This window comes from Rhinoraja longicauda, chromosome 22, assembly GCF_053455715.1.
Source record: "Rhinoraja longicauda isolate Sanriku21f chromosome 22, sRhiLon1.1, whole genome shotgun sequence".
NCBI lineage: Eukaryota > Metazoa > Chordata > Chondrichthyes > Rajiformes > Arhynchobatidae > Rhinoraja > Rhinoraja longicauda.
Window position 1 is genome coordinate 36,928,146 of NC_135974.1, and position 24,910 is coordinate 36,953,055.

The 24,910-nt window shown below is 46.8% G+C and overlaps 1 protein-coding gene across 5 annotated transcripts in view; it reads right to left on the bottom strand.

Annotated features, from left to right (window-relative positions):
- Positions 1-24,910, bottom strand: part of LOC144604575 (receptor-type tyrosine-protein phosphatase T-like) — a 607,863-nt gene that overhangs the window by 178,651 nt on the left and 404,302 nt on the right. For 4 of the 5 annotated variants that reach the window (XM_078419171.1, XM_078419169.1, XM_078419173.1 and 1 more), the window contains exons 9-11: positions 21,043-21,152; positions 17,429-17,630; positions 8,135-8,237 (exon numbers count right to left, since the gene is read on the bottom strand). The exons of the other annotated variant lie outside the window; for it this stretch is intronic. In XM_078419171.1, coding sequence (XP_078275297.1) covers positions 8,135-8,237; positions 17,429-17,630; positions 21,043-21,152 — 415 coding nt within the window. The remainder of the gene's footprint in view (positions 1-8,134; positions 8,238-17,428; positions 17,631-21,042; positions 21,153-24,910) is intronic. 5 annotated transcript variants of the gene reach the window in all.

Here is a 24,910-nt window from a genome sequence, read left to right on the forward strand (position 1 = left end):
TGCCGATGATAGAAAGCTAGGTGGCAGTGTGAACTGTGAGGAAGATGCTAGGAGATTGCAGGGTGACTTGGACAGGTTGTGTGAGTGGGCGGATGCATGGCAGATGCAGTTTAATGTAGATAAGTGTGAGGTTATCCACTTTGGTGGTAAGAATAGGAAGGCAGATTATTATCTGAATGGTGTCAAGTTAGGAAAAGGGGATGTACAACGTGATCTGGGTGTCTTAGTGCATCAGTCTCTGAAAGGAAGCATGCAGGTACAGCAGGCAGTGAAGAAAGCCAATGGAATGTTGGCCTTCATAACAAGAGGAGTTGAGTATAGGAGCAAAGAGGTCCTTCTGCAGTTGTACAGGGCCCTAGTGAGACCGCACCTGGAGTACTGTGTGCAGTTTTGGTCTCCAAATTTGAGGAAGGATATTCTTGCTATTGAGGGCGTGCAGCGTAGGTTCACTAGGTTAATTCCCGGAATTGCGGGACTGTTGTATGTTGAAAGACTGGAGCGACTAGGCTTGTATACACTGGAATTTAGGATGAGAGGGGATCAGCAATCCCCGCACACTAACACTATCCTACACCCACTAAGGACAATTTACATATACGCCAAGCCAATTAACCTAAGTACTTGTACGAATTTAGAAGGATGAGAGGGGATCTTATCGAAACATAAGATTATTAAGGGGTTGGACATGTTAGAGGCAGGAAACATGTTCCCAATGTTGGGGGAGTCCAGAACCAGGGGCCACAGTTTAAGAATAAGGGGTAGGCCATTTAGAACAGAGATGAGGAAAAACTTTTTTAGTCAGAGAGTTGTGAATCTGTGGAATTCTCTGCCTCAGAGGGCAGTGGAGGCCAATTCTCTGAATACATTCAAGAGAGAGCTAGATAGAGCTCTTAAGGATAGCGAAGTCAGGGGGTATGGGGAGAAGGCAGGAACGGGGTACTGATTGAGAATGATCAGCCATGATCACATTGAATGGCGGTGCTGGCTCGAAGGGCCGATTGGCCTTCTCCTGCACCTATTTTCTATTGTCTATTGAATGCAAGGAGTGTTTTGAGTTGGCAGTGATTCATTGAGGTCGGCACAGAGCTTACCTCAAAAATGGCTTACACTCGACACGAGTAGGTGAAGCGGGATTAGGCTCGAACACGAGAGTGGCGAGGATATCTGCATACACACCGTGCTTGTCCGCACCATGAGAGGTCTTGTACAGGACGTTGGTGAGGCCACACTTGGAGTATTATGGTCACACTGCTCAAGGAAAGATGCCACTAAGGTGGAAGGGTTGCAGGGAAGATTTACAAGGATGTTGGCGGGACTCAGGGCCTGAGCTGTAGGGGGAGGTTGGGCAGGCTAGGGCTTTATTCCTTGAAGCGCAGGAAGCTGAGGGGTGATGTTATAGAGGAGTATAGGAAAATAACTGCAGATGCTGGTACAAATCAAAGGTATCAGAAAATGCTGGAGTAACTCAGCGGGTCAGGCAGCATCTCTGGAGAGAAGGAATGGGTGACATTTCGGGTCGAGACCCTTCTTCAGACTCAAGTCTAAAGGGTCTCGACCTGAAACGTCACCCATTCCTTCTCTCCAGAGATGCTGCCTGACCCGCTGAGTTACTCCAGCATTTTGTGTCTACCTGCTGGATCTCCCAATAGACAATAGATGCAGGAGGAGGCCAATCGGCCAATCGGCCCTTCGAGCCAGCACCGCCATTCAATGTGATCATGGCTGATCATTCTCAATCAGTACCCCGTTCCTGCCTTCTCCCCATACCCCCTGACTCCGCTATCCTTAAGAGCTCTATCTAGCTCCCTCTTGAATGCATTCAGAGAATTGGCCTCCACTGCCTTCTGAGGCAGAGAATTCCACAGATTTACAACTCTCTGACTGAAAAAGTTTTTCCTCATCTCAGTTCTAAATGGCCTACCCCTTATTCTTAAACTGTGGCCCCTTGTTCTGGACTCCACCAACATTGGGAACATGTTTCCTGGCTCTAACGTGTCCAACCCCTTAATAATCTTATACGTTTCAATAAGATCTCCTCTCATCCTCCCAGCCGTATCTCAGCTGCTTCTCTGTTCCAGGTCCTTCTTCCAACAGCTTAATGTACAGACACCTAACCATGGGCTTGCAGGCTGCGGCAGCTGACAAAGGCAACTCACACGCACCTTCTCAAGAGCAACTAGGTTCAGACACAGTGCTGCCCTGGCCAATAACATCCCCGTCACGTACGAGACCAAAGTGTGGAATGACCAGCCAATCTAAGTCGGTGAACAGTGGATTACAAGATGATTGAGCCGAGCCTTCTTAAGCAGAGTATTAACAAGGCTTTAATCTCTGAGGGTAAATTCATCACCCAGACTGATCACATGCACTTTGCTTCAGAACAAATTAAAGCATTAGACAGAATGGAATAGTCAGGGCCACTTGCAGCTTCCAGTTGGTAAATCATCTGTGACATGGTGTGATCCTGACACACAACTGCAGACCATTGATGTGACACATTGGATTCATACTGGAGATGCTTGAAAATGCAGAGGTTGCAACCTCAAGCAAGGAACAAGGTGCTGGAGGGACTCAGTGAGTCAGGCAGCATCTGTGGAGGGAATGGACAGATGTTTTGGGTTGGGATCCTTCTTCAGACTGACGGTGGCTAGTCCAGGCCTGAACATGGTGAAAAGAGCCGGAGATATCTTTTCCAACTCCCCTCCCCCACAGACTCCATCAGCCTGATCAAGGGTCACGACTGGAAACATCGTCTGTCTATTCCCTTCACGGACGCTGTCTGTCCCACTAAGTATCTCCAGCATTGGTATTTTCCATTAGATTCATCCTTCCTTCTCCCCAGATGATCGCGATTGAATTATATAATACCAGAGGAAAATAAAATATCTTCCATTATATGAGACCCACCTCATTATGTTACGAAAATGTCAGAATAATACTGCTGATTATCTCAATGTTTGACCAGGAGCCTCTAAGAACTGGGATTAGTGATACCGGTACCAGTATATTCTTGTCTATTTACTATTGGCTGTTAAGTTAGATTGTGCATTCGACGGGGGCAAGTTTGGGATAATGTGAAGGTTATGAAACGTGCATCTTTCTGTCAAACATAACCCGAAGTACCAACATTCCACAGAACCGAGGAAATTATTCCAACGTTGCACTTGAAAAGACAAGTTGTCCAAGAGATTCCTTCAAGTGTCTTGGCTCTGAATGTGGGCCGCTTTGCAACGCCACATTTATATTATATATGTTAATATCATAACAGGTCAGATTAAGCTTTGCGAATATAAAGAATTTTCAATTGCCCTGCGAGCATATCTGCAAATCAAATATATAGAGAACATTGGAATGGATTTAGATGCTGGCATTCTGCCGACCACATCACAATCCTGGGAGCCTCAGGCATTATGACTTTACATATCTAGTGAAATACGAGTCAACTGGCAGCCCAGACGACCTTCAAATCTTAAACTTTTCTCTGGAATTGTTTGCCTGGTACCTTGACTCAGGACACAGCAGCGTACAGATGGTCCTCAGCTTCTGACCGGGTTCCGTTCCGAGAAACCCATCGCAAACCGAAAGTATCGCAAGTCGAGATGCATTGAAAACACGCGATCACGTGTCCGTAAACGAACGCGGCTCGCTACAGGTAGCTGCCGTTTGCACCATCGCGAAGTCGAACTAACGCAAGTCGAAGGATCGTAATCGGGGGAGTAGCTGTAACTTCACATCACGCTGGGTTATGTTTACAGATACAGCGTGGAAACAGGCCCTTCAGCCCAACGTGTCCATGCCGGCCAGCGATCAGCCGTTCACACTGGTTCCATGTCATCCCACTTTCTCAGCCACTCACTGCACACTAAGGGTAATGTACAGAGGGGCGATTAACCTCCAAACCCACACGTCTTTAGGATGTGGGGGTAAAACAGAGCACCCGGAGAAAACCCACGCAGTCGCAAGGAGAAGGTGTAAACTCCCACGCACAGCTCCGGAGCTCGGGATGGAACCGGGTCTCTGGCGCTGATGTCAGCAGCACTTTGGAATCAGAAGATCACTCAAACGAGCGTCACAAGACATCCCGTACTTGAGTGGTTGGCTCGGTTGGTTGGGTTGCGGTCCATTTGTGAGTGTGCTGGGAGTGATGGGCCATTGTGAACACTTCTCCAAAAGTTTCAACACGATAAATGTCATTATTATGCTGAAAGCAATCACCAGGCCTGCTTTCACAACATCATACATTATTACATCGGAAAGTGAATAGTTTTTCCAACAACTAATAGAATTCATAAGTAGCAGTAAAATTCAACAGACAGGGATACAGAGTTGGAGGGGAAAAAAAGACACACAGTGCTGGAGTAACTCAGCGGGTCAGGCAGCATCTGTGGAGAACATGGATAGGTGACGTTTCACAGAGTGCTGGAGTAACTCAGCGGGTCAGGCAGCATCTCTGGAGAACATGGATAGGTGACGTTTCACAGAGTGCTGGAGTAACTCAGCGGGTCAGGCAGCATCTCTGGAGAACATGGATAGGTGATGTTTTGGTTTGGGAACCTTCTTCAGTGTTTGTGTCTTTTTTTGTAAACCAGCATCTGCAGTTCCTTATATCCACACTGAGTTGGAAAATTATTTTTTTTCCCCCACTTTTAATCCAAAACAGACACATTTTTTAAAGGCATTTAACTTCATGAAATTGGCCACTAAATCTGAGTCGATGTGTGAAACGAGACTATCAGTTGGAAAGGTCAGGGCAAACGTGATCTTGTAAATTGATCCAGAATTGATAATGCCAGAGAAATATCCTTTATGATCTATTATTCAGGCACCCTGGGTGATCAGAGCTCTTTAAAACAATTTGGTGCAAACTGAAATGGATCAGCTGCTTGGTAACCAGAAATGGATCAGCTGCTTGGAAGAGTGATCAGCCATGATCGCATTGAATGGCGGTGCTGGCTCGAAGGGCTGAATGGCCTACTCCTGCACCTATTGTCTATTGTAACCATCTCTCAACAATCCATACAGTGTAATTCAATATTCGTTCAAATTGATTTTTTCAGTCTTGATATCAAATATCTTTTATATTTAATATATATAACTTTTATGATTAAAGAATACAGGTGGAAAGAGCCTCAGCAGCAGATAGACTGCTGTGTGTTGCAAGTATCAAGGAATCACATTGTTAAAATCTTTGTGTGGGAAGGAACTGCAGATGCTGGTTTAAAGATAAACACAAAAAGCTGGAGTAACTCAGCGGGACAGGCAGCATCTCTGGAGAGAAGGAATGGGTGTCGTTTCGGTACGAGACACTTTTTCAGACGCAATGAAGAAGGGCCTCGACCCGAAACGCCACCCGTGCCTTTTCTCCTGAGATGCAGCCTGACCCGCTGAGTTACTCCAGCTTTTTGTGTCTATCTTCTTGTTAAACTCTGTCATTGTTTTTCGAGGAATTTCTTTAGCTAGAGGGGGGGTTAATCTGTGGAATTCATTGTCTGTGGAGGTCAAGTCATTCAGGATTTTTAAAGCAATATTGCCAGGTTCTTGATTATTAAGGGCATCAAAGGTTTTGGGGAGAAGGCAGGTGAATGGGATTGAGAGGAAAAATAGATCAGCCACGATCGAATGGTAGATCAAGGCTCGATGGGCCGAATGGCCTCAATTCCTCTCCAGTATCTTACAGATTTAGGATTAACTGCAGTTTCTTGGATTTGAACCTGTACGTGGTGTCAGTGAGGTACCTATGGCTCATCATCTCCAGTAGTTCACCTCCTGCTGTGTACTGCATGGACTGTTTCATTCCCAGAGGGAATATTGATGGAGATAGAAAGATCAATCGATAGTAAACAACCTCTTTTGTGTTACTGTCACGACATTGATCATGAGATCAATGGCATCTCATTGATGACAAAGAATGAGTCACCTGCTGAATTTGCCTCAAATTGCCCCAATCAACACCAAGTAAATATTGATATTTGCATGATTGTTTTGGAGATATATACTTCAATCACGGTGACGCAGCGGTAGAGTTGCTGTCTCACAGCGCCAGAGACCTGGGTTCCATCCTGACTACGGGTGCTATCTGTACGGAGTTTGTATTTTCTCCCCGTGACCTGCGTGGGTTTTCTCCGGGTGCTCCAGTTTCCTCCCACACTCCAAAGACGTACAGGTTTGTAGGTTAATTGGCTTGGTAAAATTGTAAATTGTCCCTGGGGTGAATAGGATAGTGTTAGTGTGAAAGGGCGATTGCTGATCGGCGCGGACTCGGTGGGCCGAAGGGCCTGTTTCCGCGCTGTGTCTCTAAACTAAACCAAACTAAACAATCAGCGTTATTTATATTTTAACTTTTTGGAGGCGCTGGGACACTCTACCACTGTGGACCATCACAAACAAGGAACTCCCAGCACCAGTACAGGCCAGCCCAGCCCACCCAACCCCAGCTTATCTGCTTTCCCACTTCATTCCCATTCGCACCCGTCTGCTTCAGCAGCAGCAGTACACTTCTGCTCGCCGCTGTTTTCTAATAGACAGCGAGTCACAAATTATTTTACTTAAATGCTAATTGCCGCTTATCTTCTGATTATCGTCGAGATCCCTGGACTAATTAAATTAAAAGGATTGGACAGGCTAGATGCAGGAAAAATGTTCCTGATGTTGGAGGAGTCCAGAACTAGGGGGGTCACAGTTTAAGAAAAAGGGGTCGGCCATTTAGGACTGAGATGAGTAAAGACATTTTCACCCAGAGAGTTGTGAATCTGTGGAATTCTCTGCCACAGAAGGCAGTGGAGGCCAATTCACTGGATGTATTCAAGAGAGAGTTAGATTTAGCTCTTAGGGCTAACAGAATCAAGGGATATGGGGAGAAAGCAGGCACGGGCTACTGACTTTGGATGATCAGCCGTGATCATATTGAATGGCGGTGCTGGCTCGAAAGGCTGAATGGCCTCCTCCTGCACCTATTGTCTATGTTTCTATGTTTCTATTCCACAGATATGTAGTTAACAAAAGGTTGTTCTCGGCTGCTTGTTGTGAGGCCGACCCTCTGGTTCATTGTCAGGAGCTGATCTGAAATACGACAAAGCTTTTCCTGAGAAATGTTTACTGGATATCCAGGAATGGACCAGGAACTTGCACGGCAGGGAAAATCAGTTTGTGATTGGGGTAAAAACAAAGACACAATCTTTATCTTGAATGTATTGCTGTTCAGTCGAACGTGGACTAATGTGTCTTTCTGAGGATACTTCTGAAGGATGACCGTGATGTCTTTACAACGACCGGCTGGGGTGATGAGCAAGTGGAAGGCAGACAAAAAATGCTGGCGTAGCTCAGCGGGACAGGCAGCATCTCTGCAAAGATAATTTTGGATTGTGAGGGCAGTCAGAATCAAACGGCCAGCTTGGTGTTTAAAGGCAGGGGAAGTGGCAGCATCATTAGTTGTGCAAATCAGCAACAGCAATCACACTTTGCAAACGGACGCATAGAGCACTGTGCAGCCCAGACACATTTATTGTTGCCAAGGTTTATATATTTCTAAATAATATGTGAATAAAGTGTCTTTTGCACATGATTTGCATGTAAAAATGTGTGGAGTCGGAACCAAAGACGACCCAATATCCTTTATTGCTGGAGTAACTCAGCGGGACAGGCAGCATCTCTGGTGACGTTTCGGGTCGAGACCCTTCTTCAGGTGAGCAAGTGGTTTGGTTGACACCAGATAGGAATAAACATGGTGCTGATTCCCACGCCAGCCAACAAACAAAGTCATCCCATCACTCTCCTGGTTCTTGATGGTGACCAGGCTTGACAATGTAGACACAAAATATACTCCAGTACTTTGTGTTTTTTTTTTTTGGTAAACCAGCACCTGCAGTTCTTTAGATCAAACTGGGTGCTTACTCAAACGATGGTACTTTTATGAATACAGTGATCATGCTGTATCAAAGCTTCATATTTAATCCAAAATGTAGTCATTTCTAGGAGCTTACAATACTGATTCAACATTCATAAGCTAGCAAACCAGAAGAACATTATAAACAATAAACGTCAATTTACATGTTGTACCGAAGTTCCAAAGTTAGATGAATGTCTGCACTCAGAACGTGCCTCTTTGTGGAGTGAGCCTCGTTGGAGGTGGTCCTACCTGACAGGGGCTCCTCTCGACTGCGCTGGTTTCAGCAGGACCGTGATCGTGGTGTCCGTCTCATTCAGGGGGGTGTCCGTGTCGTACTGGGGCATCGAGGGGGCTAGCAGGAGAAATCAGACGGCGCGTAAATACACAGAGACAGGAACCAAAGAGGACAGCACAAACTCAGAACGTCCATCACTCGCCCAGTAGGAAGGATCCCGACCCGAAGCCTTGCCTGTCCATGTTCCCACAGATGCTGCCTGGTCCACTGAACTACTCCAGCACCTTGTGTATAGGAAGGAACTGCAGATGCTGGTTCATGTCGAAGGTGGACAGAGATGCTGCCTGATCCACTGAGTTACTCCAGCACTTTGTGTTTGGTTTCCAGCATCTGCAGTTCCTTGATTTGTCTCCTCACACTTACTTTTCACTCAGGGTGCCACATTGGTGAGCCACAGTGTCATTTGTCTGTCACTTACTGTGATCGTGACCAGTGACCCTTTGCACAGCCCCATTGATGTTGCTCCATGCTGGCTGGCACTGAAGTGTGTTCATTATACTGACCAACCGCAGAGCTGAGAAAGTCACTCGCTCAGCTAGGCTGAGTTCCTCAGTCCTGGCCGCAGGGGGCAAATTCCACCCGCCAATCGGCCACGGAAACATAGATAATAGGTGCAGGAGGAGGCCATTCAGCCCTTCGAGCCAGCACCGCCATTCAATATGATCATGGCTGATCATCCAAAATCAGTACCTGCTTTTTCCCCATAATCCCTTGATTCCGTTAGCCCTAAGAGCTAAATCTAACTCTTTCTTGAAAACCTCAAGTGAATTGGCCTCCACTGCCTTCTGTGGCAGAAAATCCCACAGATTCACAACTCTCTGGGTGAAAACGTGTTTCCTCATCTCAGTCCTAAATGGCCTACCCCTTATTCTTAAACTGTGAGCCCTGGTTCTGGACTCCCCCATCATGGGGAACATTTTTCCTGCATCTAGCCTGTCCAATCCCATAAGCATTTTATATGTTTCTACTATAAGATCCCCTCTCAACCTTCTAAATTCCAGTGAAGTGTCCCGATGAGGTTGAGATCGGCCACCTCACCCGGATTACAAGTGCACGCTAATAATTCTGTCTGGGTTAAAGGTGGTGCCCGACTATCAGATGCTGTGAAATTGAAGGTGGATCTGTTCTTGCAAATGAAGATGGAATCAGGCGATGCAATTCATTCTTCACAAAAAAACTTCCCCATGCTACCTAACATCAATTTTCTCCAAGTGGATGAGTCCACAGAAGAAAAACCCCATCGATGTATTCCCACGAGATTGTAGCAATGTCTCCTATCAGCTGAATCTGCCCATTCCACACTGCACAATCCAAAATTATCTTTGCAGTTCATTGAAAGCAAGATAATCACTAACTATGTCTCCATCTTCTACACAGGATCACCGTTTTCAAATCTATATATTACCACAGCTCTCATCTTGTATATTTGTCTGTTTGATTGTACCCAAAATACAGCCAAAACGATACACAATAGCGCCACAATTTCAGGCCCACCTTAATCACCCTTGGCCTGCGGTTCAAATGGTTGTTATATTTTAAAAGTTATTCACATTTATAATTTAATAAATCACTTTTTAAGCTTTAATGAAACCGCTCCCACTTGCCCTGCCCATCAGTCACGCCTGCGCAGTAATACCTCCGTGTTCAACGCCACAATGGGAACTCAACGGGTCCGCGCCTAAGCAGTTGGGGCCCGTTGATCTAATACTTACCTGTTCATCTTGCGTCACAAGGGCAAGATGGCCGCCGGTTCTGCGCTTGCGCATTTGGGGGAGGGTTGCCATTTTGAGATCGCCATTTGATTGCAACGGTCAATAGACAATAGACACTAGGTGCAGGAGTAGGCCATTCGGCCCTTCGAGCCAGCACCACCATTCAATGTGATCACGGCTGATCATTCTCAATCAGTACCCCGTTCCTGCCCTCTCCCCATACCCCCTGACTCCGCTATCCTTAAGAGCTCTATCTGGTTCTCTCTTGAATGCATTCAGAGAATTGGCCTCCACTGCCTTCTGAGGCAGAGAATTCCACAGATTCACAACTCTCTGACTGAAAAAGTTTTTCCTCATCTCCGTTCTAAATGGCCTACCCCTTATTCTTAAACTGTGGCCCCTGGTTCTGGACTCCCCCAACATTGGGAACATGTTTCCTGCCTCTAACGTGTCCAACCCCTTAATAATCTTATATGTTTCGATAAGATCTCCTCTCATCCTTCTAAATTCCAGTGTATACAAGCCTAGCCGCTCCAGTTTTTCAACATATGACAGTCCCGGTCATACGGTCCATTGGTCGTCAGTTGGGGGAGGGTTGCTGAGCCCACAGGAGTGGTTCGGGCCCAACGGGGGTTGCTGAGCCCACAGGAGAGGTTCAGGCCCAACGGGGGTTGCCGAGCCCGCAGGAGTGGTTCGGGCCCAACAGGGGTTGCTGAGCCCACAGGAGAGGTTCAGGCCCAACGGGGGTTGCTGAGCCCACAGGAGAGGTTCGGGCCCAACGGGGGTTGCCGAGCCCGCAGGAGTGGTTCGGGCCCAACGGGGGTTGCCGAGCCCACAGGAGAGGTTCAGGCCCAACGGGGGTTGCTGAGCCCACAGGAGAGGTTCGGGCCCAACGGGGGTTGCCGAGCCCGCAGGAGAGGTTCGGGCCCAACAGGGGTTGCCTAGCCCACAGGACAGGTTCGGGCCCAACAGGGGTTGCTGAGCCCACAGCAGAGGTTCGGGCCCAACGGGTCCACACCCATCCAGTTGTCATTAAATATTAGAGGTCATAGCTTTCATTGTTAGTTTAATACCAAACTGTGATCAGGCTGCAGAGAGTAGTGGACACTGCCCGGTCCATCGTGGGCACTGACCTCTCCACCATTAAAGGGATCTGCAGGAGGTGCTGCCTCAATAAGGCTGGCAATATCATCGAGGAACCAAACTACACTGGCCACACTCTCATCTCACTGCTACCAGCAGGAAGGTAAGAGTAAAGCTCAAGACAAGGAATTCCGGAAATTAGCTCTAGAATAATGGAAAATTCCACGTCTACCATCGGGAAGATGTTGAAAACCAGGGCCTCCACGTTCAAGAACAGCTTCTTTCCAGCAACCATCAGGCTCTTGAACTCAGCAGAACACTGACCTCAGCAACGGCAATCTTCTATAGAACGGAGATGAGGAAGAACTTTTTCAGTCAGAGAGTGGTGAAGGTGTGGAATTCTCTGCCTCAGAAGGCAGTGGAGGCCAGTTCGTTGGATGCTTTCAAGAGAGAGCTGGATAGAGCTCTTAAGGATAGCGGAGTGAGGGGGTATGGGGAGAAGGCAGGAACGGGGTATTGATTGAGAGTGATCAGCCATGATCGCATTGAATGGCGGTGCTGGCTCGAAGGGCTGAATGGCCTACTCCTGCACCTATTGTCTATTGTCTATTGTCTATGGACCGTGTGTTTGGTTGCACAACTGATTTTGGGTTTGCACTGTCATGGTCTGGCTGCTGAGTATTGTAGAATTGCATATCGTAGATTTATTTGTATGTTTAGCGATAACAGGCAGCATGGTTCGATCCTGACCACGGGTGCTGTCTGTACGGAGTTTGTACGTTCTCCCCGTGACCTGTGCGGGATTTCTCCGGGTGCTCCGGTTCCCCCCCACACTCCAAAGACGTACGGGTTTTTTGGCTAATTGGTTTGGTATCAATGTAAATTGTCCCCAGTGCGTGTGGAATAGTGTTAGAGCGCGGACTTGGTGGGCTGACAAGCTTGTTTCCGCGCTGTAGTGCCATTGTTCTGTTGGCGGTACATGTGACAATTAGAAGCTCTGGATACTGTGTTGGTTATTTTATTCAGGTGCAGGTTAAGGAAGTCTTTGACAAGGTTACCATGGTGGCTGAACAAGTTGGCATACCGGGCAAGTCCATTTGCCTGCATTGGCTCCATCACCCAATAACCCTATCCAACCATATATCTGTCCAGATGTCTTTTACAAGTTGTAATTGTATCTGCTTCTGTAGCTTCCTCTGGAGGCTCGTTCCAGATACGGACTACCCTCTGAGTGGAAAAGGTGCCCCCTGAGGTCCCGTTGAAGTCTCTCCTGTCTGACCATAAGCCCCTGCCCTCTGGTTTGAGAGTCCCCACCCTGGGACAAAGACTGAGCGTTCACTGTATTCATGTCCTTCGTGATCTCACACGCCTCAGTGAGGTCACCCCTCAGCCTCCGATGTTCCAAAGGAATAAGCTCCACCCTCTGCAACCGCTTGCTGTAATGGAAGCCCAGATAGAAACATAGAAACGTAGAAAATACGTGCAGGAGTAGGCCATTCGGTCCTTCGAGCCAGCACCACCCTTCAATATGATCATGGCTGATCATCCAAAATCAGTACCCCGTTCCTGCTTTCTCCCCATATCCCTTGATTCCGTTAGCCCTAAGAGCTAAATCTAACTCTCTCTTGAAAACATCCAGTGAATTGGCCTGCACTGCCATCTGTGGCAGAGAATTCCACAGATTCACAACTCTCTGGGTGAAAAAGTTTATCCTCATCTCAGTCCTAAATGGCCCCTGGTTCTGGACTCCCCCAACATTGGGAACATTTTTCCTGCATCTAGCCTGTCCAATCCCTTAAGAGTTTTATATGGTTCTATAAGATCCCCTCTCATTCTTCTAAATGCCAGTGAATACAAGCCCAGTCGACCCATTCTTTCACCATATGTCAGTCCCGCCATCCTGGGAATTAACCCGGTGAACCTACACTGTGCTCCCTCAATAGCAAGGATGAGGGAGTGTTGGAATGAGGGGTGGCATCCTCCCAGCATCTGCAGGAAAGGCAGCATTGGGTTCTCACCACAGTATTCAGGCTCAAGGTGCTGAATTACACAGGGCAGTTTAGTGGGAGCTAGGGGCTATTAGCTAGAGGCTAGATATGTTTACAGCGTTCAGGCAGCAGATCTCCAAGCTGGTTTCTTGCAAGAAATAACTTTGCCAAGAAACTCATTGCCTTAGGTTGCAGTGACATGTTATATTACTGCATCAACTTGATAGATGCCTCTCGACTTCCATTAATTGAAGTCAGGGAAACGGATTGTGGAGCTGACGGTGAACTGGTGCAAGCATTTCATCAACAGGCAATGAGTTTCCAGATACCGTCCTGATATCTGCAATGCTCACCACAACTTGCAACTCCGCCAACAGGGCCAGAGGGAGGGCCAAGGTGGTATTGCCAGTAATCAGACGGCACGGTGGCGCAGCGGTAGAGTTGCTGCCTCACAGCGCCAGGGACCCGGGCTCCATTCTGACTACGGGCGCTGTCTGTGTGGAGTTTGCACATTTTCCCCGTGACCACGTGGGTCTTCTCCAGGTGCTCCAGTTTCCTCTCATATTCCAAAGACGTGCAGGTTTGTAGGTTATTGGGCTTCTGTAAATAGTCCCTAGTGTGTAGAGTGTGTAGGATAGACCTCGTGTAAGGGTTGACCGCTGGTCGGTGTGGACATGGTGGCCGAAGGGCCTGCTTCCATGTTGTGTCTCTAAACTAAACCAAACTAAACAAACCACAAAAATCTTTTGATTATCACTATTCACATAGAAATTGGTGCATGTTACCTCAGTACTTACAAGTGAAATCTGTTCACTTATTATTTATGGTTATGAGATACTCAAGTGAATGTCCCCTTGCGTATCACCATTCTTTTTAATGTTTCCTGCTGTAAAAAACAACAAAATAATTCTTCTCAGCAATACTTAGAATGCTAATTGATGTGGGATTTTAATATTTGCATGGTTAATAGCAAGGAAAATGAGCTAATAAGAAGCAATTTGTCAAAAGCGATTATCAAGGTTTGTGTACTGGCTGCGATTAATTGCTTGGGAATCATTGTGATTTAGTCAAAATATCTAGTATTATTTCTATTTGCAAACAGTAATCTCCAAGTATTAGATACAGCTAATTAATGGCAATAACCATTAATAAGCTCCAGAATTATCCTGGCACTGACAGGCAGCCAGGAAGCTTGGTAGAGTTTGATACTCAGCACATATTAGGACAATAAATGGAGACATTGTCAAAGATTTCCTCAACCTGCACCTGAATAAAATGACCAACATGGTATCCAGAGGGCAGAGCTTCCAATTGTCACATGTACCGCCAACAGAACAACGACGTAGACTCTTCGGCCCCAGAAAGTGGGCCAAAGGGTCTTATTCCATGGTCTACATCTCGACGACTCTCGGTCTCTCTGTCTTCACCTCTTTCCCTTCTCTAAATTACAACAGTGCAACAAATTATAGTACTTGGTAAATTTGAATCACGTCCTTGTTCAGGCTGATAGATGTCGGTAGACTTAAGTAAGGAAGATAGACCCAAAGTGCTGGAGTATCTCAGCGGGTCAGGCAGCATCTCTGGGGAGAAGGAATGGGTGACGTTAGGGGGTTGAGATCCTTCCTCAGACTGAAAGTCAGGGGAGAGGGAGACTAGGGGTGTCTAGAGGTACGGAAGGAAGCATTCGTTTATGGCAAGGCTAAGCTCAAGTCCAATGAATGTAACAATTTTGGTTGGTGTTGTGTCTTGCACTTTCTCCTGATGTGACTGGTTGTGTCAGATGGCCTCTCTCTCTGCCGCTGTGCAGTGACTGACATCCCCGATACACTCACACACAACGGCTGTTCTGTGCAGTGACTGACATCCCCGATACACTCACACACAGCGGATGTTCTGTGCAGTGACTGACATCCCCGGTACACTCACACACAGCGGCTGTTCTGTGCAGTGACTGACATCCCCGGTACACTCACACACAGCGGCTGTTCTGTGCAGTGACTGACATCCCCGGTACACTCACACGCAGCGGATGTTCTGTGCAGTGACTGACATCCCCGGTACACTCACACACAGCGGATGTTCTGTGCAGTGACGGACATCCCCGATACACTCACACACAGCGGCTTTACTCCAATTGCCGAGCAGTCACAGCAGTTGCAGCATTGAAGGGATTTCACATCATTGCCTCATGCTGTCTTGTGCAGAACTTGCAAAGATACGACACAGTCGAACAGCTTGGAGCGGTGCAGCGGGTAGAGCTGCTGCCTCACAGCACCAGGGAACAGGGCTCAATCCTGACCTCGGTCGCTGTCTGCGTGGAGTTTGCACGTTCTCCCTGCGACCGCGTGGGTTTCCTCCGGGTGCTCCGGTTTCCTCCCACATCCCAAAGATGTGCGGTGTTGTGGGTTAATCAGGCTTCTGTAAATTGCCCCGGATGTGCAGGGAGTGGGTTAACATAGAACTAGTGTAGATAAAGTCACAAGTGACCAGAGCAGAATGAGGCCATTCAGCCCGTCGAGTCAACTCCACCATTCAATCATGGCTGATCTATCTCTCCCTCCTAACCCCATTCTCCTGCCTTCTCCCCATGGCCGCTGATGGTTGGCGTGGACTTGGTGGGCTGAAGGGCCTGTTTTCATACTGTTTGTCTAAACTACACAAAGCACTGGACACCGATCTATTCTTGTTGGGACCTGCATTGATTAGCCATCGGGACTGGCCTGTGGCTGTTAATTTAGCACCTAGAAGGTGTGGGATTAAAGCAGACCCAGGCTGTGGTCTCACCTTTGCGACCGGAACCTATTCCTGGCACAGCTCAGCAGTTACAATTTTCCATGGTTTATTGTATTAAAAAAAGGAGGAAAATGTCATCTTCAGAAGATTGCGAAGCCACTGGACTGCCAGCCGAAACCGTCACTGAGTCTGATGCTTGCTCTACCAGTGTGTCTGGTGGTGCCTGCCCTGACTCAATAGACAATAGACAATAGACAATAGGTGCAGGAGTAGGCCATTCAGCCCTTCGAGCCAGCACCGCCATTCAATGCGATCATGGCTGATCACTCTCAATCAGTACCCCGTTCCTGCCTTCTCCCCATACCCCCTCACTCCGCTATCCTTAAGAGCTCTATCCAGCTCTCTCTTGAAAGCATCCAACGAACTGGCCTCCACTGCCTTCTGAGGCAGAGAATTCCACACCTTCACCACCCTCTGACTGAAAAAGTTCTTCCTCATCTCCGTTCTAAATGGCCTACCCCTTATTCTCAAACTGTGGCCCCTTGTTCTGGACTCCCCCAACATTGGGAACATGTTATCTGCCTCTAATGTGTCAGTGACAACTCCTCATGATCTTGTGTGCGGCACCTGGATTATCATTCTTGGATGCACACCCTCACACTCTCATTGTGACAGACTGTCAAACTACGCCTGCTCAATAATGCATCCCCTTGTGGTGTTACCCAACACACCATCACCAAACTATGACATGCATGGGTGTAGCAGAAGTCCACAATCAACACGCATTCAAATACAGGTTTTTAGTAAGTAATTTTGGTGATGATTTCACTGCCACACTCTAGCTTGCCTCTTCAGCCGAGCACATGCTTGCAGAAGTGTGCAGTGACAGTTTACACACGATGATCTCCATATTCTCACACTTAGCTGGGCCTCCCCCTGTGGTTCAGTGCCACAGCCACTAGACTAACTGCAATGCCAATGTCTAGACCAACTAGACAAACTGGAACAAAACTGCAGATGCTGGTTTAAATCGAAGGTAGACACAAAATGCTGGAGTAACTCAGTGGTTCAGGCAGCATCTTGGGAGAGAAGGAATGGGTGACGTTTCAGGTCGAGACCCTTCTTCACACCATAGTATAACTGGTTCAAAATATTTATTTCACACATTAGGAACAATTTACACATTTACACCAAGCCAATTAACCTACAAACCTGTACGTCTTTGGAGTGTGGGAGGAAACCGAAGATCGTGGAGAAAACCCACGCAGGTCACGGGGAGAACGTACAAACTCCGTACAGACAGCGCCCGTAGTCGGGATGGAACCCGGGTCTCCGGCGCTGTGAGGCAGCGACTCTACCGCTTCGCCACCGTGCCGCCCTCCAGCACTTTGTCTGTTGTACTCTTACTGTCCAAATCTGCAGGTTCCATTGACTGAAAGCACATTGGCTTTCATCTGTCAGAGTATTGAGTATAGATGTTGGGAGTCTGAAGAAGGGTCTTGACCCGAATTGTCACCCATTCCTTCTCTCCAGAGATGCTGCCTGACCCGCTGAGTTACTCCGGCTTTTTGTGTCTGCCTTAGTGTGAGCGAGTGATCGCTGGTCGACATGGACTCACTAGGGTGAAGAGCCCGTCTCTACGCCGTGTCTCTGAGCTACACTAATGTAAGTGCGTTGCAGTAAAGTGACAGAGCGTGGCCAGAGTGGTCCCATCTTGCTGTGTGGATCGTACCTGAGATCTTTGTGGTGATACGGCTGGTGACGGGCAGTCCGAAGCCTGTCACGGTGCTCGCTCGGATGGTGAAGGAGTACGTGGTGCCGGGGTAAAGCCCCACAAACAAGTGGTGCGTCTCGTTGCGCTGTTTGAACACTCGACCTCTCTGGCTTGAAAGCTCCACATTCGGGTCAAAGGAACCAGCTGCCTTATAGGTGATCTGAAGAGAGATAAAAAATCCACCATTATCAACTGCAGACCATTCAAACAAAAGCCCCGGGATGTTCAATTTGTTGTGCGGGGCATTCTGAAGCAATGGCGGCGGTTTCTGTGGTTTTATTCATCTGCTCCACGATTCACACAAAGAAATCCGATGCCCGTGAATGAGTCTCCTACAGGCACGACTCACAATGGAGCCTCAAACATTCACGCCTTGAAAGGCTTCCCGATGATTTATTTAATATTTCCGAGCTTGCTACGATCTACATCTAACCACTGGTAACAATCACAAATCAACTGTACCCCCCCTCGTCTTTCAAATATCAACATAATAATACCTATGTATTAATTTACAAGTGGAGCAGACTTCTTTCATTCTCGTACACCTCCAGATTCCACTTTCCACTTATTGATTAATGAAACAACAAATCAAGCAGCAGATTTAACATATCACTCCCATAAAATCTCTACTTATAATCTTTCCATTCGATGTTTTGATATAATCACTTTTAAACACATTTTATCTCAAAATCAATCATGGCGTAACAAGATTATATGTTGTTTGGAGCCTGGAATTACTGTTTTTAAAACTGCTAGGTACACCTTATATCCTGTGAAGCTGGAGAAATGATGATACTCTATCGGTAATGCATGCAGGAAACCATTGAAAGATGAACAAATATCATTAGGATTCATATTATCAAAAGTCCTAGTGCTACTGTAGCAGTGTGTGTGTGTGTGTGTGTGCGTGAAATATATTTATTGCTTCGGTGCAGTTGAATTTCAAGTCTCATAAGCTGAATATTTATTTCTATGTGACAGGATATCAGGGCATTATTTCTGATCTGCAGCTCATGCAAGAGACACCATTATATTAAGAGGTATCGTAACGGTCTAGAGTGGATGGAAAATCTCACAGCCTGAAACAAATGCTTTCATTTGTCCATCAATATTTATGAAATAAGCGCAAAGGCACCATCATGAAAGTATAAATTATAATGTGACTCACTTTCTGTGTGTCTGTAATGTGGAAACGATCTTGTGAAAAGGGAATTCTCAGCTGATCTATTAGTGAGTGAACATAAATGTTACCCTCACTCAAAGCAATACTTGAACAGAAATGCCAAACCGCCTGTACATGATGGGGCCTTTTACAAGGAGCACATTTATGAAATATTATTGTGCAAAGAATATTATTCGTTTTTCTGAAGACAAGGTCAAGCTCAATATTTTTTGTCTCTGTCTATTTTTCCCTTTGCTTCCATCCAAATGTGTTCTAATTTTTCATAAAACTGGATATTATTCAAAATGATATGATCTTCAGACAATGAAACATATTGTTAATAGCCTTATTTAGAGTATTATTCCAATCCACGCTCCCTGCCTACAAAGGTCAAGTTCTGACCTTTTCTCTCTAAATTGAAGTAGCATCACCATGCTTTGACTGTCAAGGTCTTTGGTGGAATGGTTGTTTTGAGTTGCACTTCAATGTCTAATAGATAGCAATGTCTATAGTATACTATGGGCGGATGAGGATCTAAGGACATGGAATGGGGGTCAGTAGATGACTTCTTTATAAGATCCATAGTTATACAGCACAGAAAAAGGCTGTTCGGCCCAACACATCCATGCTGACCAAGATGTCTATCTGAGCTAGACCCATTTGCCTGCGTTTGGCCCATGTCCCTCTCAACCTGTCCCATCAAAGTATCCGGTATGTACATTTTGGGCTCAATGATCTCTCTTTGTGTTTCATAATTAAATATTTCTGGAGTTTTCAGTAATTGTGCCTCTTGTATTTTGTTGAGTGCAGTATAGAAAGTATAGATTGTTCTTCCACACAATCAACACGCTGATCTTAATGTGACAGCTAATCCCAGCAGAGATAAGAAACGGAAGAGAAGAGAAATACACAGGGTGGTACAGTAGTAGAGTTGCTGCCGCACAGCGCCAGAGACCCGGGTTCGATCCTGACTACGGGTGCTGTCTGTGTGGAGTTTGCACGTTCTCCCCGTGACCGCGTTAGTTTTCTCCGGGTGCTCCGGTTTCCTCCCACATCTCAAAGACGTGCAGGTTTGTAGGTTAATTGGCTTCAGTAAAATTGTGAATTGTCGCTAGCGTGTAGGATAGTGCTAGAAAACGGTGTGATCGCTGGGTTGGCGCAAACTCGGTCGGTCGAAGGGTCTGTTTCCATACTGGATCTCTAAAGTCTCAAAGTCTAAATCGTCTTTCAATAAGAAATCAAGGTGAGTTCCATTATTTGCTGTTGGAGTGTGTAGACATTGAACAGAAATTAACCACCAACAGAACTCCACCAGAGTCAGAGTGATACAGCGTGGAAACAGGCCCTTCGGCCCAACTTGCCCACACCGGCCAACATGTCCCAGCTACACTAGTCCCACCTGCCTGCATTTGGTCCATATCCTTCCAAATCTGTCCGATCCATGTAGCAGTCTAACTGTTTCTTAAAAGTTGGGATAGTCCCAGCCTCAACTACCTCCTCTGGCTACCTCCTCTACACCCCCAAAAGTTACCCCTAAGATTCCTATTAAATATTTTCCCCTTCACCTTAAACATACATCCTCTGGTCCTCGATTCACCTACTTTAGGCAAGAGACTGTGCATCAAATCACCAAAATCAAATCATTTAGTCAGTGACCTCTGTGCTGCCTTTGAGACAGTCCCATCATCGAAATTGGACCGTGTTTACAAGAACAACAGTACTTCAAACTCCATGACTGTCAGAGGACTGACAAATTCCTGCATAAAGACAAATTTCCCTCACCTTTAAATCACACAGTCGACACTAAACATCACAATGGAATACGATCTGCATGAACTTTAAACAAAGCATTTTTCTCCGACACCTTTTGTCCCACTGTTACCAGTAAGTTACATTTTTATAATAATAACTCTTGAAATCAAAACCCCATAAATATATTTCTCCCGAAGAAGAAAATCACAAATTTCTAGTTGTGCTTCTAATAATAAAACTGCTGTGTGTATTTTAGAAAGTACGTTCAAAATGTCATTGCACATCTGAGTTTCAACACTGTCAGAACCTTTAGTTACTTGGGGACTAAAGATGATTAAGGAATTAACTTTAGCTTTATTCAGAACTAATCTCCAGGGCATCTTTCCTGATGGGGTGTAAGTCGATAATCCACATGAATCATTTTCACATATAAATATCTTACTTAACCACTCATCGGGGGCACGGTGATGCTTAACAATAATCCCAATTTAATTAGTTTCATCATCTTGGATAATGCCAGGGTCCCGGCTCAGAGCGAGCGAGAGATGGCAGGTAGCAGCAGTCAGTGTACAAAGTTTTCAATGTTCCGCCAACTGCAATTATCAGGTCTCAAAGAAGCACAAGAGGGCGACTGATCGATGGTCATGAGTTGATTTACCTCGTAGAGAGTGATGATCCCATTGGTCTCATTTGGTGGCTTCCATTGGAGATAGATCTTCTCTTCAAATGGACCTCCTTGAATCGATTCCATGGGCACGAGACCTGGGACTGTTGGGCAGAATGCAACAATAAAGTTGAGTTTAGCTTACAAACAAGGAACTACAGATGCTGGGTAACACACAAAAGGGTCCACAGAGTGCTGGAGTAACTCAGAGGGTCAGGCAGCATGTCTGGAGAACACGGATAGGTGACGTTTCACAGAGTGCTGGAGTAACTCAGAGGGTCAGGCAGCATGTCTGGAGAACACGGATAGGTGACGTTTCACAGAGTGCTGGAGTAACTCAGCGGGTCAGGCAGCATGTCTGGAGAACACGGATAGGTGACGTTTCACAGAGTGCTGGAGTAACTCAGCGGGTCAGGCAGCATGTCTGGAGAACACGGATAGGTGACGTTCCAGTTTCAGTCTGAAGAAGGTTCTTGATCTGAAACATCACCTTTCCATGTCACCTAATCATGTTCTCCAGGGATGCTGACTGACCTGCTGAATTACTCCTGCACTTTGTGCTCTTTTAGTTTAGTATAGTGTAGCTTAGAGGTACAGCATGTTAACAGGGCCTTCATCTCACGGGGCCCACGCCGACCAGCGCTCACACGTTCCCACTAGTTCCATGTCATCTCACATTCTCCTCCACTCCCTGCACACTCGGGGCTAATTAACCTACAAACCCGCACGTCTTTGGGATGTGGGAGGGAACCAGAGCACCCGGAGGAAACCCACGCGGTCACAGGGAGAAGGTGCTAACTCCACACAAACAGCACGGGAGGTCATGTGTGAACCTGGCCCTGGCGCTGTGAAGCAGCAGCTCTACCCGCTGTGCCACTGAAAGAGAAAAACAAAGTTAAATAAGAGAGTTTCAGTCCATCTGATGTTCTATAGATATTGGCTGGTGTCACAATCTCTGATATACACCGATCAGCCAAAACATTATGACAGGCGAAGTGAATAACATTGATTATCTTGTTACAATGGCACCTGTCAAGGGGTGGGATGTATTAGGTAGCAAGTGAACTGTCAGTTCTTGAAGTTGATGTGTTGGATGCAGGAGAAATGGGCAGGAGTGAAGACCTGAGCGACTTTGACAAGGGCCAAATTGTTATGGCCAGACGACTGGGTCAGAGCATCTCTGAAACGGCAAGGCTTGTGGGGTGCTCCCGGTCAGCAGTGGTGAGTACCTACCGACAGTGGTCCGAGGAGGGACAAACCACAAACCGGCGACAGACAAGGTGTTGGGCGCCCAAGGCTCATCGATGCGCGAGGGCAACGAAGGCTATCCCGTCTGGTCCGAACCGACAGAAGGTCGACTGTGGCACAAGTCACAGAAAATGTTAATGGTGGTCACGGGAGGAATGTGTCACGATACACAGTGCATCGCACCCTGCTGCGTATGGGGCTGCACACGGAGGACCAACAGCATATTAGGCAGGTGGTCATAATGTTTTGGCTGATCGGTGCATATTCATTCTTGTACCCTCCTTTGGGCCTGCTGCTGGAGTTCATCTTTGAAGCACATCACACGATTTATTGGATAATACAATAAACGCCATCATGGGACCTTTATGGGACTCTCAGCAATATAATGAGGGGCAGGGGAAGCATCTTTTAGCAGAGGCAACCTTTAATGCTGATCTGATCATGGACCTGCATCAGAGCTGCAGAATTCACGTATGAAACACAATTCTATTTTGGTGGAGACACAGGAAACTGCAGATGCTGGAATCTTGAGCAGAATACAAAGTGCTGGAGGAACGCAGTGGGTCAGGCAGCATCTGTGGAGGGAATGGAATCAGGACCCTTGTTGACCTCAGGTCAGTAGAAGGGTCCCGACCCGAAGTGTCATCTACCCATTCCCTCCACAGATGCTGCCTGAGTTCCTCCAGCACTTTGTGTTTTACCCAAAATTCCAGCATCTGCAGTTCCTTGTGTCTCTGATACACTCAGGTAGTGCTGAGGTATTTGTTTTGTTAAATACATTTTGATTGAACTCGATCAAAACAAATCTTGCAGTATTTTATCTACATTCTGACTTTGTGTCTCTGTAGAAGCTTTTTTTCAGCGTCGATGAACAAGAAATGCATAAAACAGTGACTGATAAAACCCATACCTAATTCCTTGCTCTTCTACAGAGAACCAAGCCTGCCTGTTGGTGTATGTGCGTCCTTGTGTTTGTGCGTGTGCGTGTGTGTGTGTGTGTGTGTGTGTGCGGGGTGTGTGTGTGTGTGTGTGTGTGTGTGTGCATGTGTGTGTGTGTGTGTGCGTATGTGTGAGTGTGTGTCTGTGTTAATGTGTGAGTGTGTGTTTGTGTGTGTGTGTGCATGTGTGTGTGTGTGTGTGTGTGCGTGCATGTGTGTGTGTGTGTGTGAGTGAGTGTGCGTGTGTGTGCGTATGTGTGCGTATGTGTGAGTGTGTGTCTGTGTTAATGTGTGAGTGTGTGTGTGTGTGAGTGTGTGTATGTGTGTGTGTGTGAATGTGTGTGTGTGAGCTTGTGTGTGTTTGTGTTTTTGTGTGAGTGTGTGTGTGTGTGAGTGTGTGAGTGTGTGAGTGTGTGAGTGTGTGTGTGTGTTTATGTGTGTGTGTGTGTGTGTGTGTGTGTGTGTGTGTGTGTGTGTGTGTGTGTGTGTGTGGGTGAGTGTAGTGTGTGTGTGTGAGAGTGTATGTGTGAGAGTGTGTGTGTGCGTGTGCGTGTGCATGTGCGTGAGTGTGTGAGTGTGTGAGTGTGTGAGTGTGGGTGGTGGGGCGGGTTTGTGGACGTGGGTAAGAGGACCAGTGTTCAGTTTACTGGCAGGCTCTGGTGGGAACCCCTGTGCAGTTTGCATTGCTGTTTATTCCCGTGTTGCTCGTCAGTGACTGGGCCGTGTCCAGTTGCCGTGAGCCTCTGCCTTGCAGCGGCTGTGTGTGTGTGTGTGTGTGTGTGTGTGTGTGTGTGTGTGTGTGTGTGTGTGTGTGTGTGTGTGTGTGTGTGTGTGTGTGTGTGTGAGTGTGTGAGTGAAATGAGTGAGTGTGTGTGTGTGTGTGAGTGTGTGAGAGTGTGGCTAAACACTTTGATACGATGTCCGTCAAATGGTAAGATGCTGCTGGCAGGTGGGCGGGAGGCTGAGATTTGTCTTTAATTTATTCAAACGCTTGCTAATTAAATTGACATTACACCAAATAGTGTTAAATTATTCATGGCATTTGGGAAAAAAAACTATAATTAAAAGGATGACGACTAATAAATAAACTAGTGACAACCTGGAAATAACAAATGTCCTATTGCTGGGTGGAAAGTCAGAAAGACTCACTGGGCTCACTCAGTGATCAGCCATGATCGCATTGAATGGCGGTGCTGGCTCGAAGGGCTGAATGGCCTACTCCTGCACCTATTGTCTATTGTCTATTGGGCGTGACGCGGCGTGGACAACGAGTCTGTTTGTTTGTTTGTTTGTTTGTTGGTTTGTTTGGTGACGTGGAGCTGGAGCCACCTGTCAAAGTTACCGCGCGTGCTAACACTGGCACGAGGCAAGCATTTAATTGACTGTTTCATTCCGTTTCCATCTCGCACGCTCATCAGCAGCAAGGCTGACACGAGGATGACGCAGTATAAATTCCATTTGGAATATTTTGGAGGACCAAGAACCAAGAACGACTGATGCTGAGGAGGGCTCTTTACATTCATCTCCCCCTGAGTGATCTGCACAGTCGTTGACTTTCATAGAGTCACAGAGTGATACAGCGTGGAAACAGGCCCCTCGGCCCAACTTGCCCACACCGCCCAACAATGTCCCAGCTATACAAGTCCCACCTGCCCATGCTTGGTCCATATCCCTCC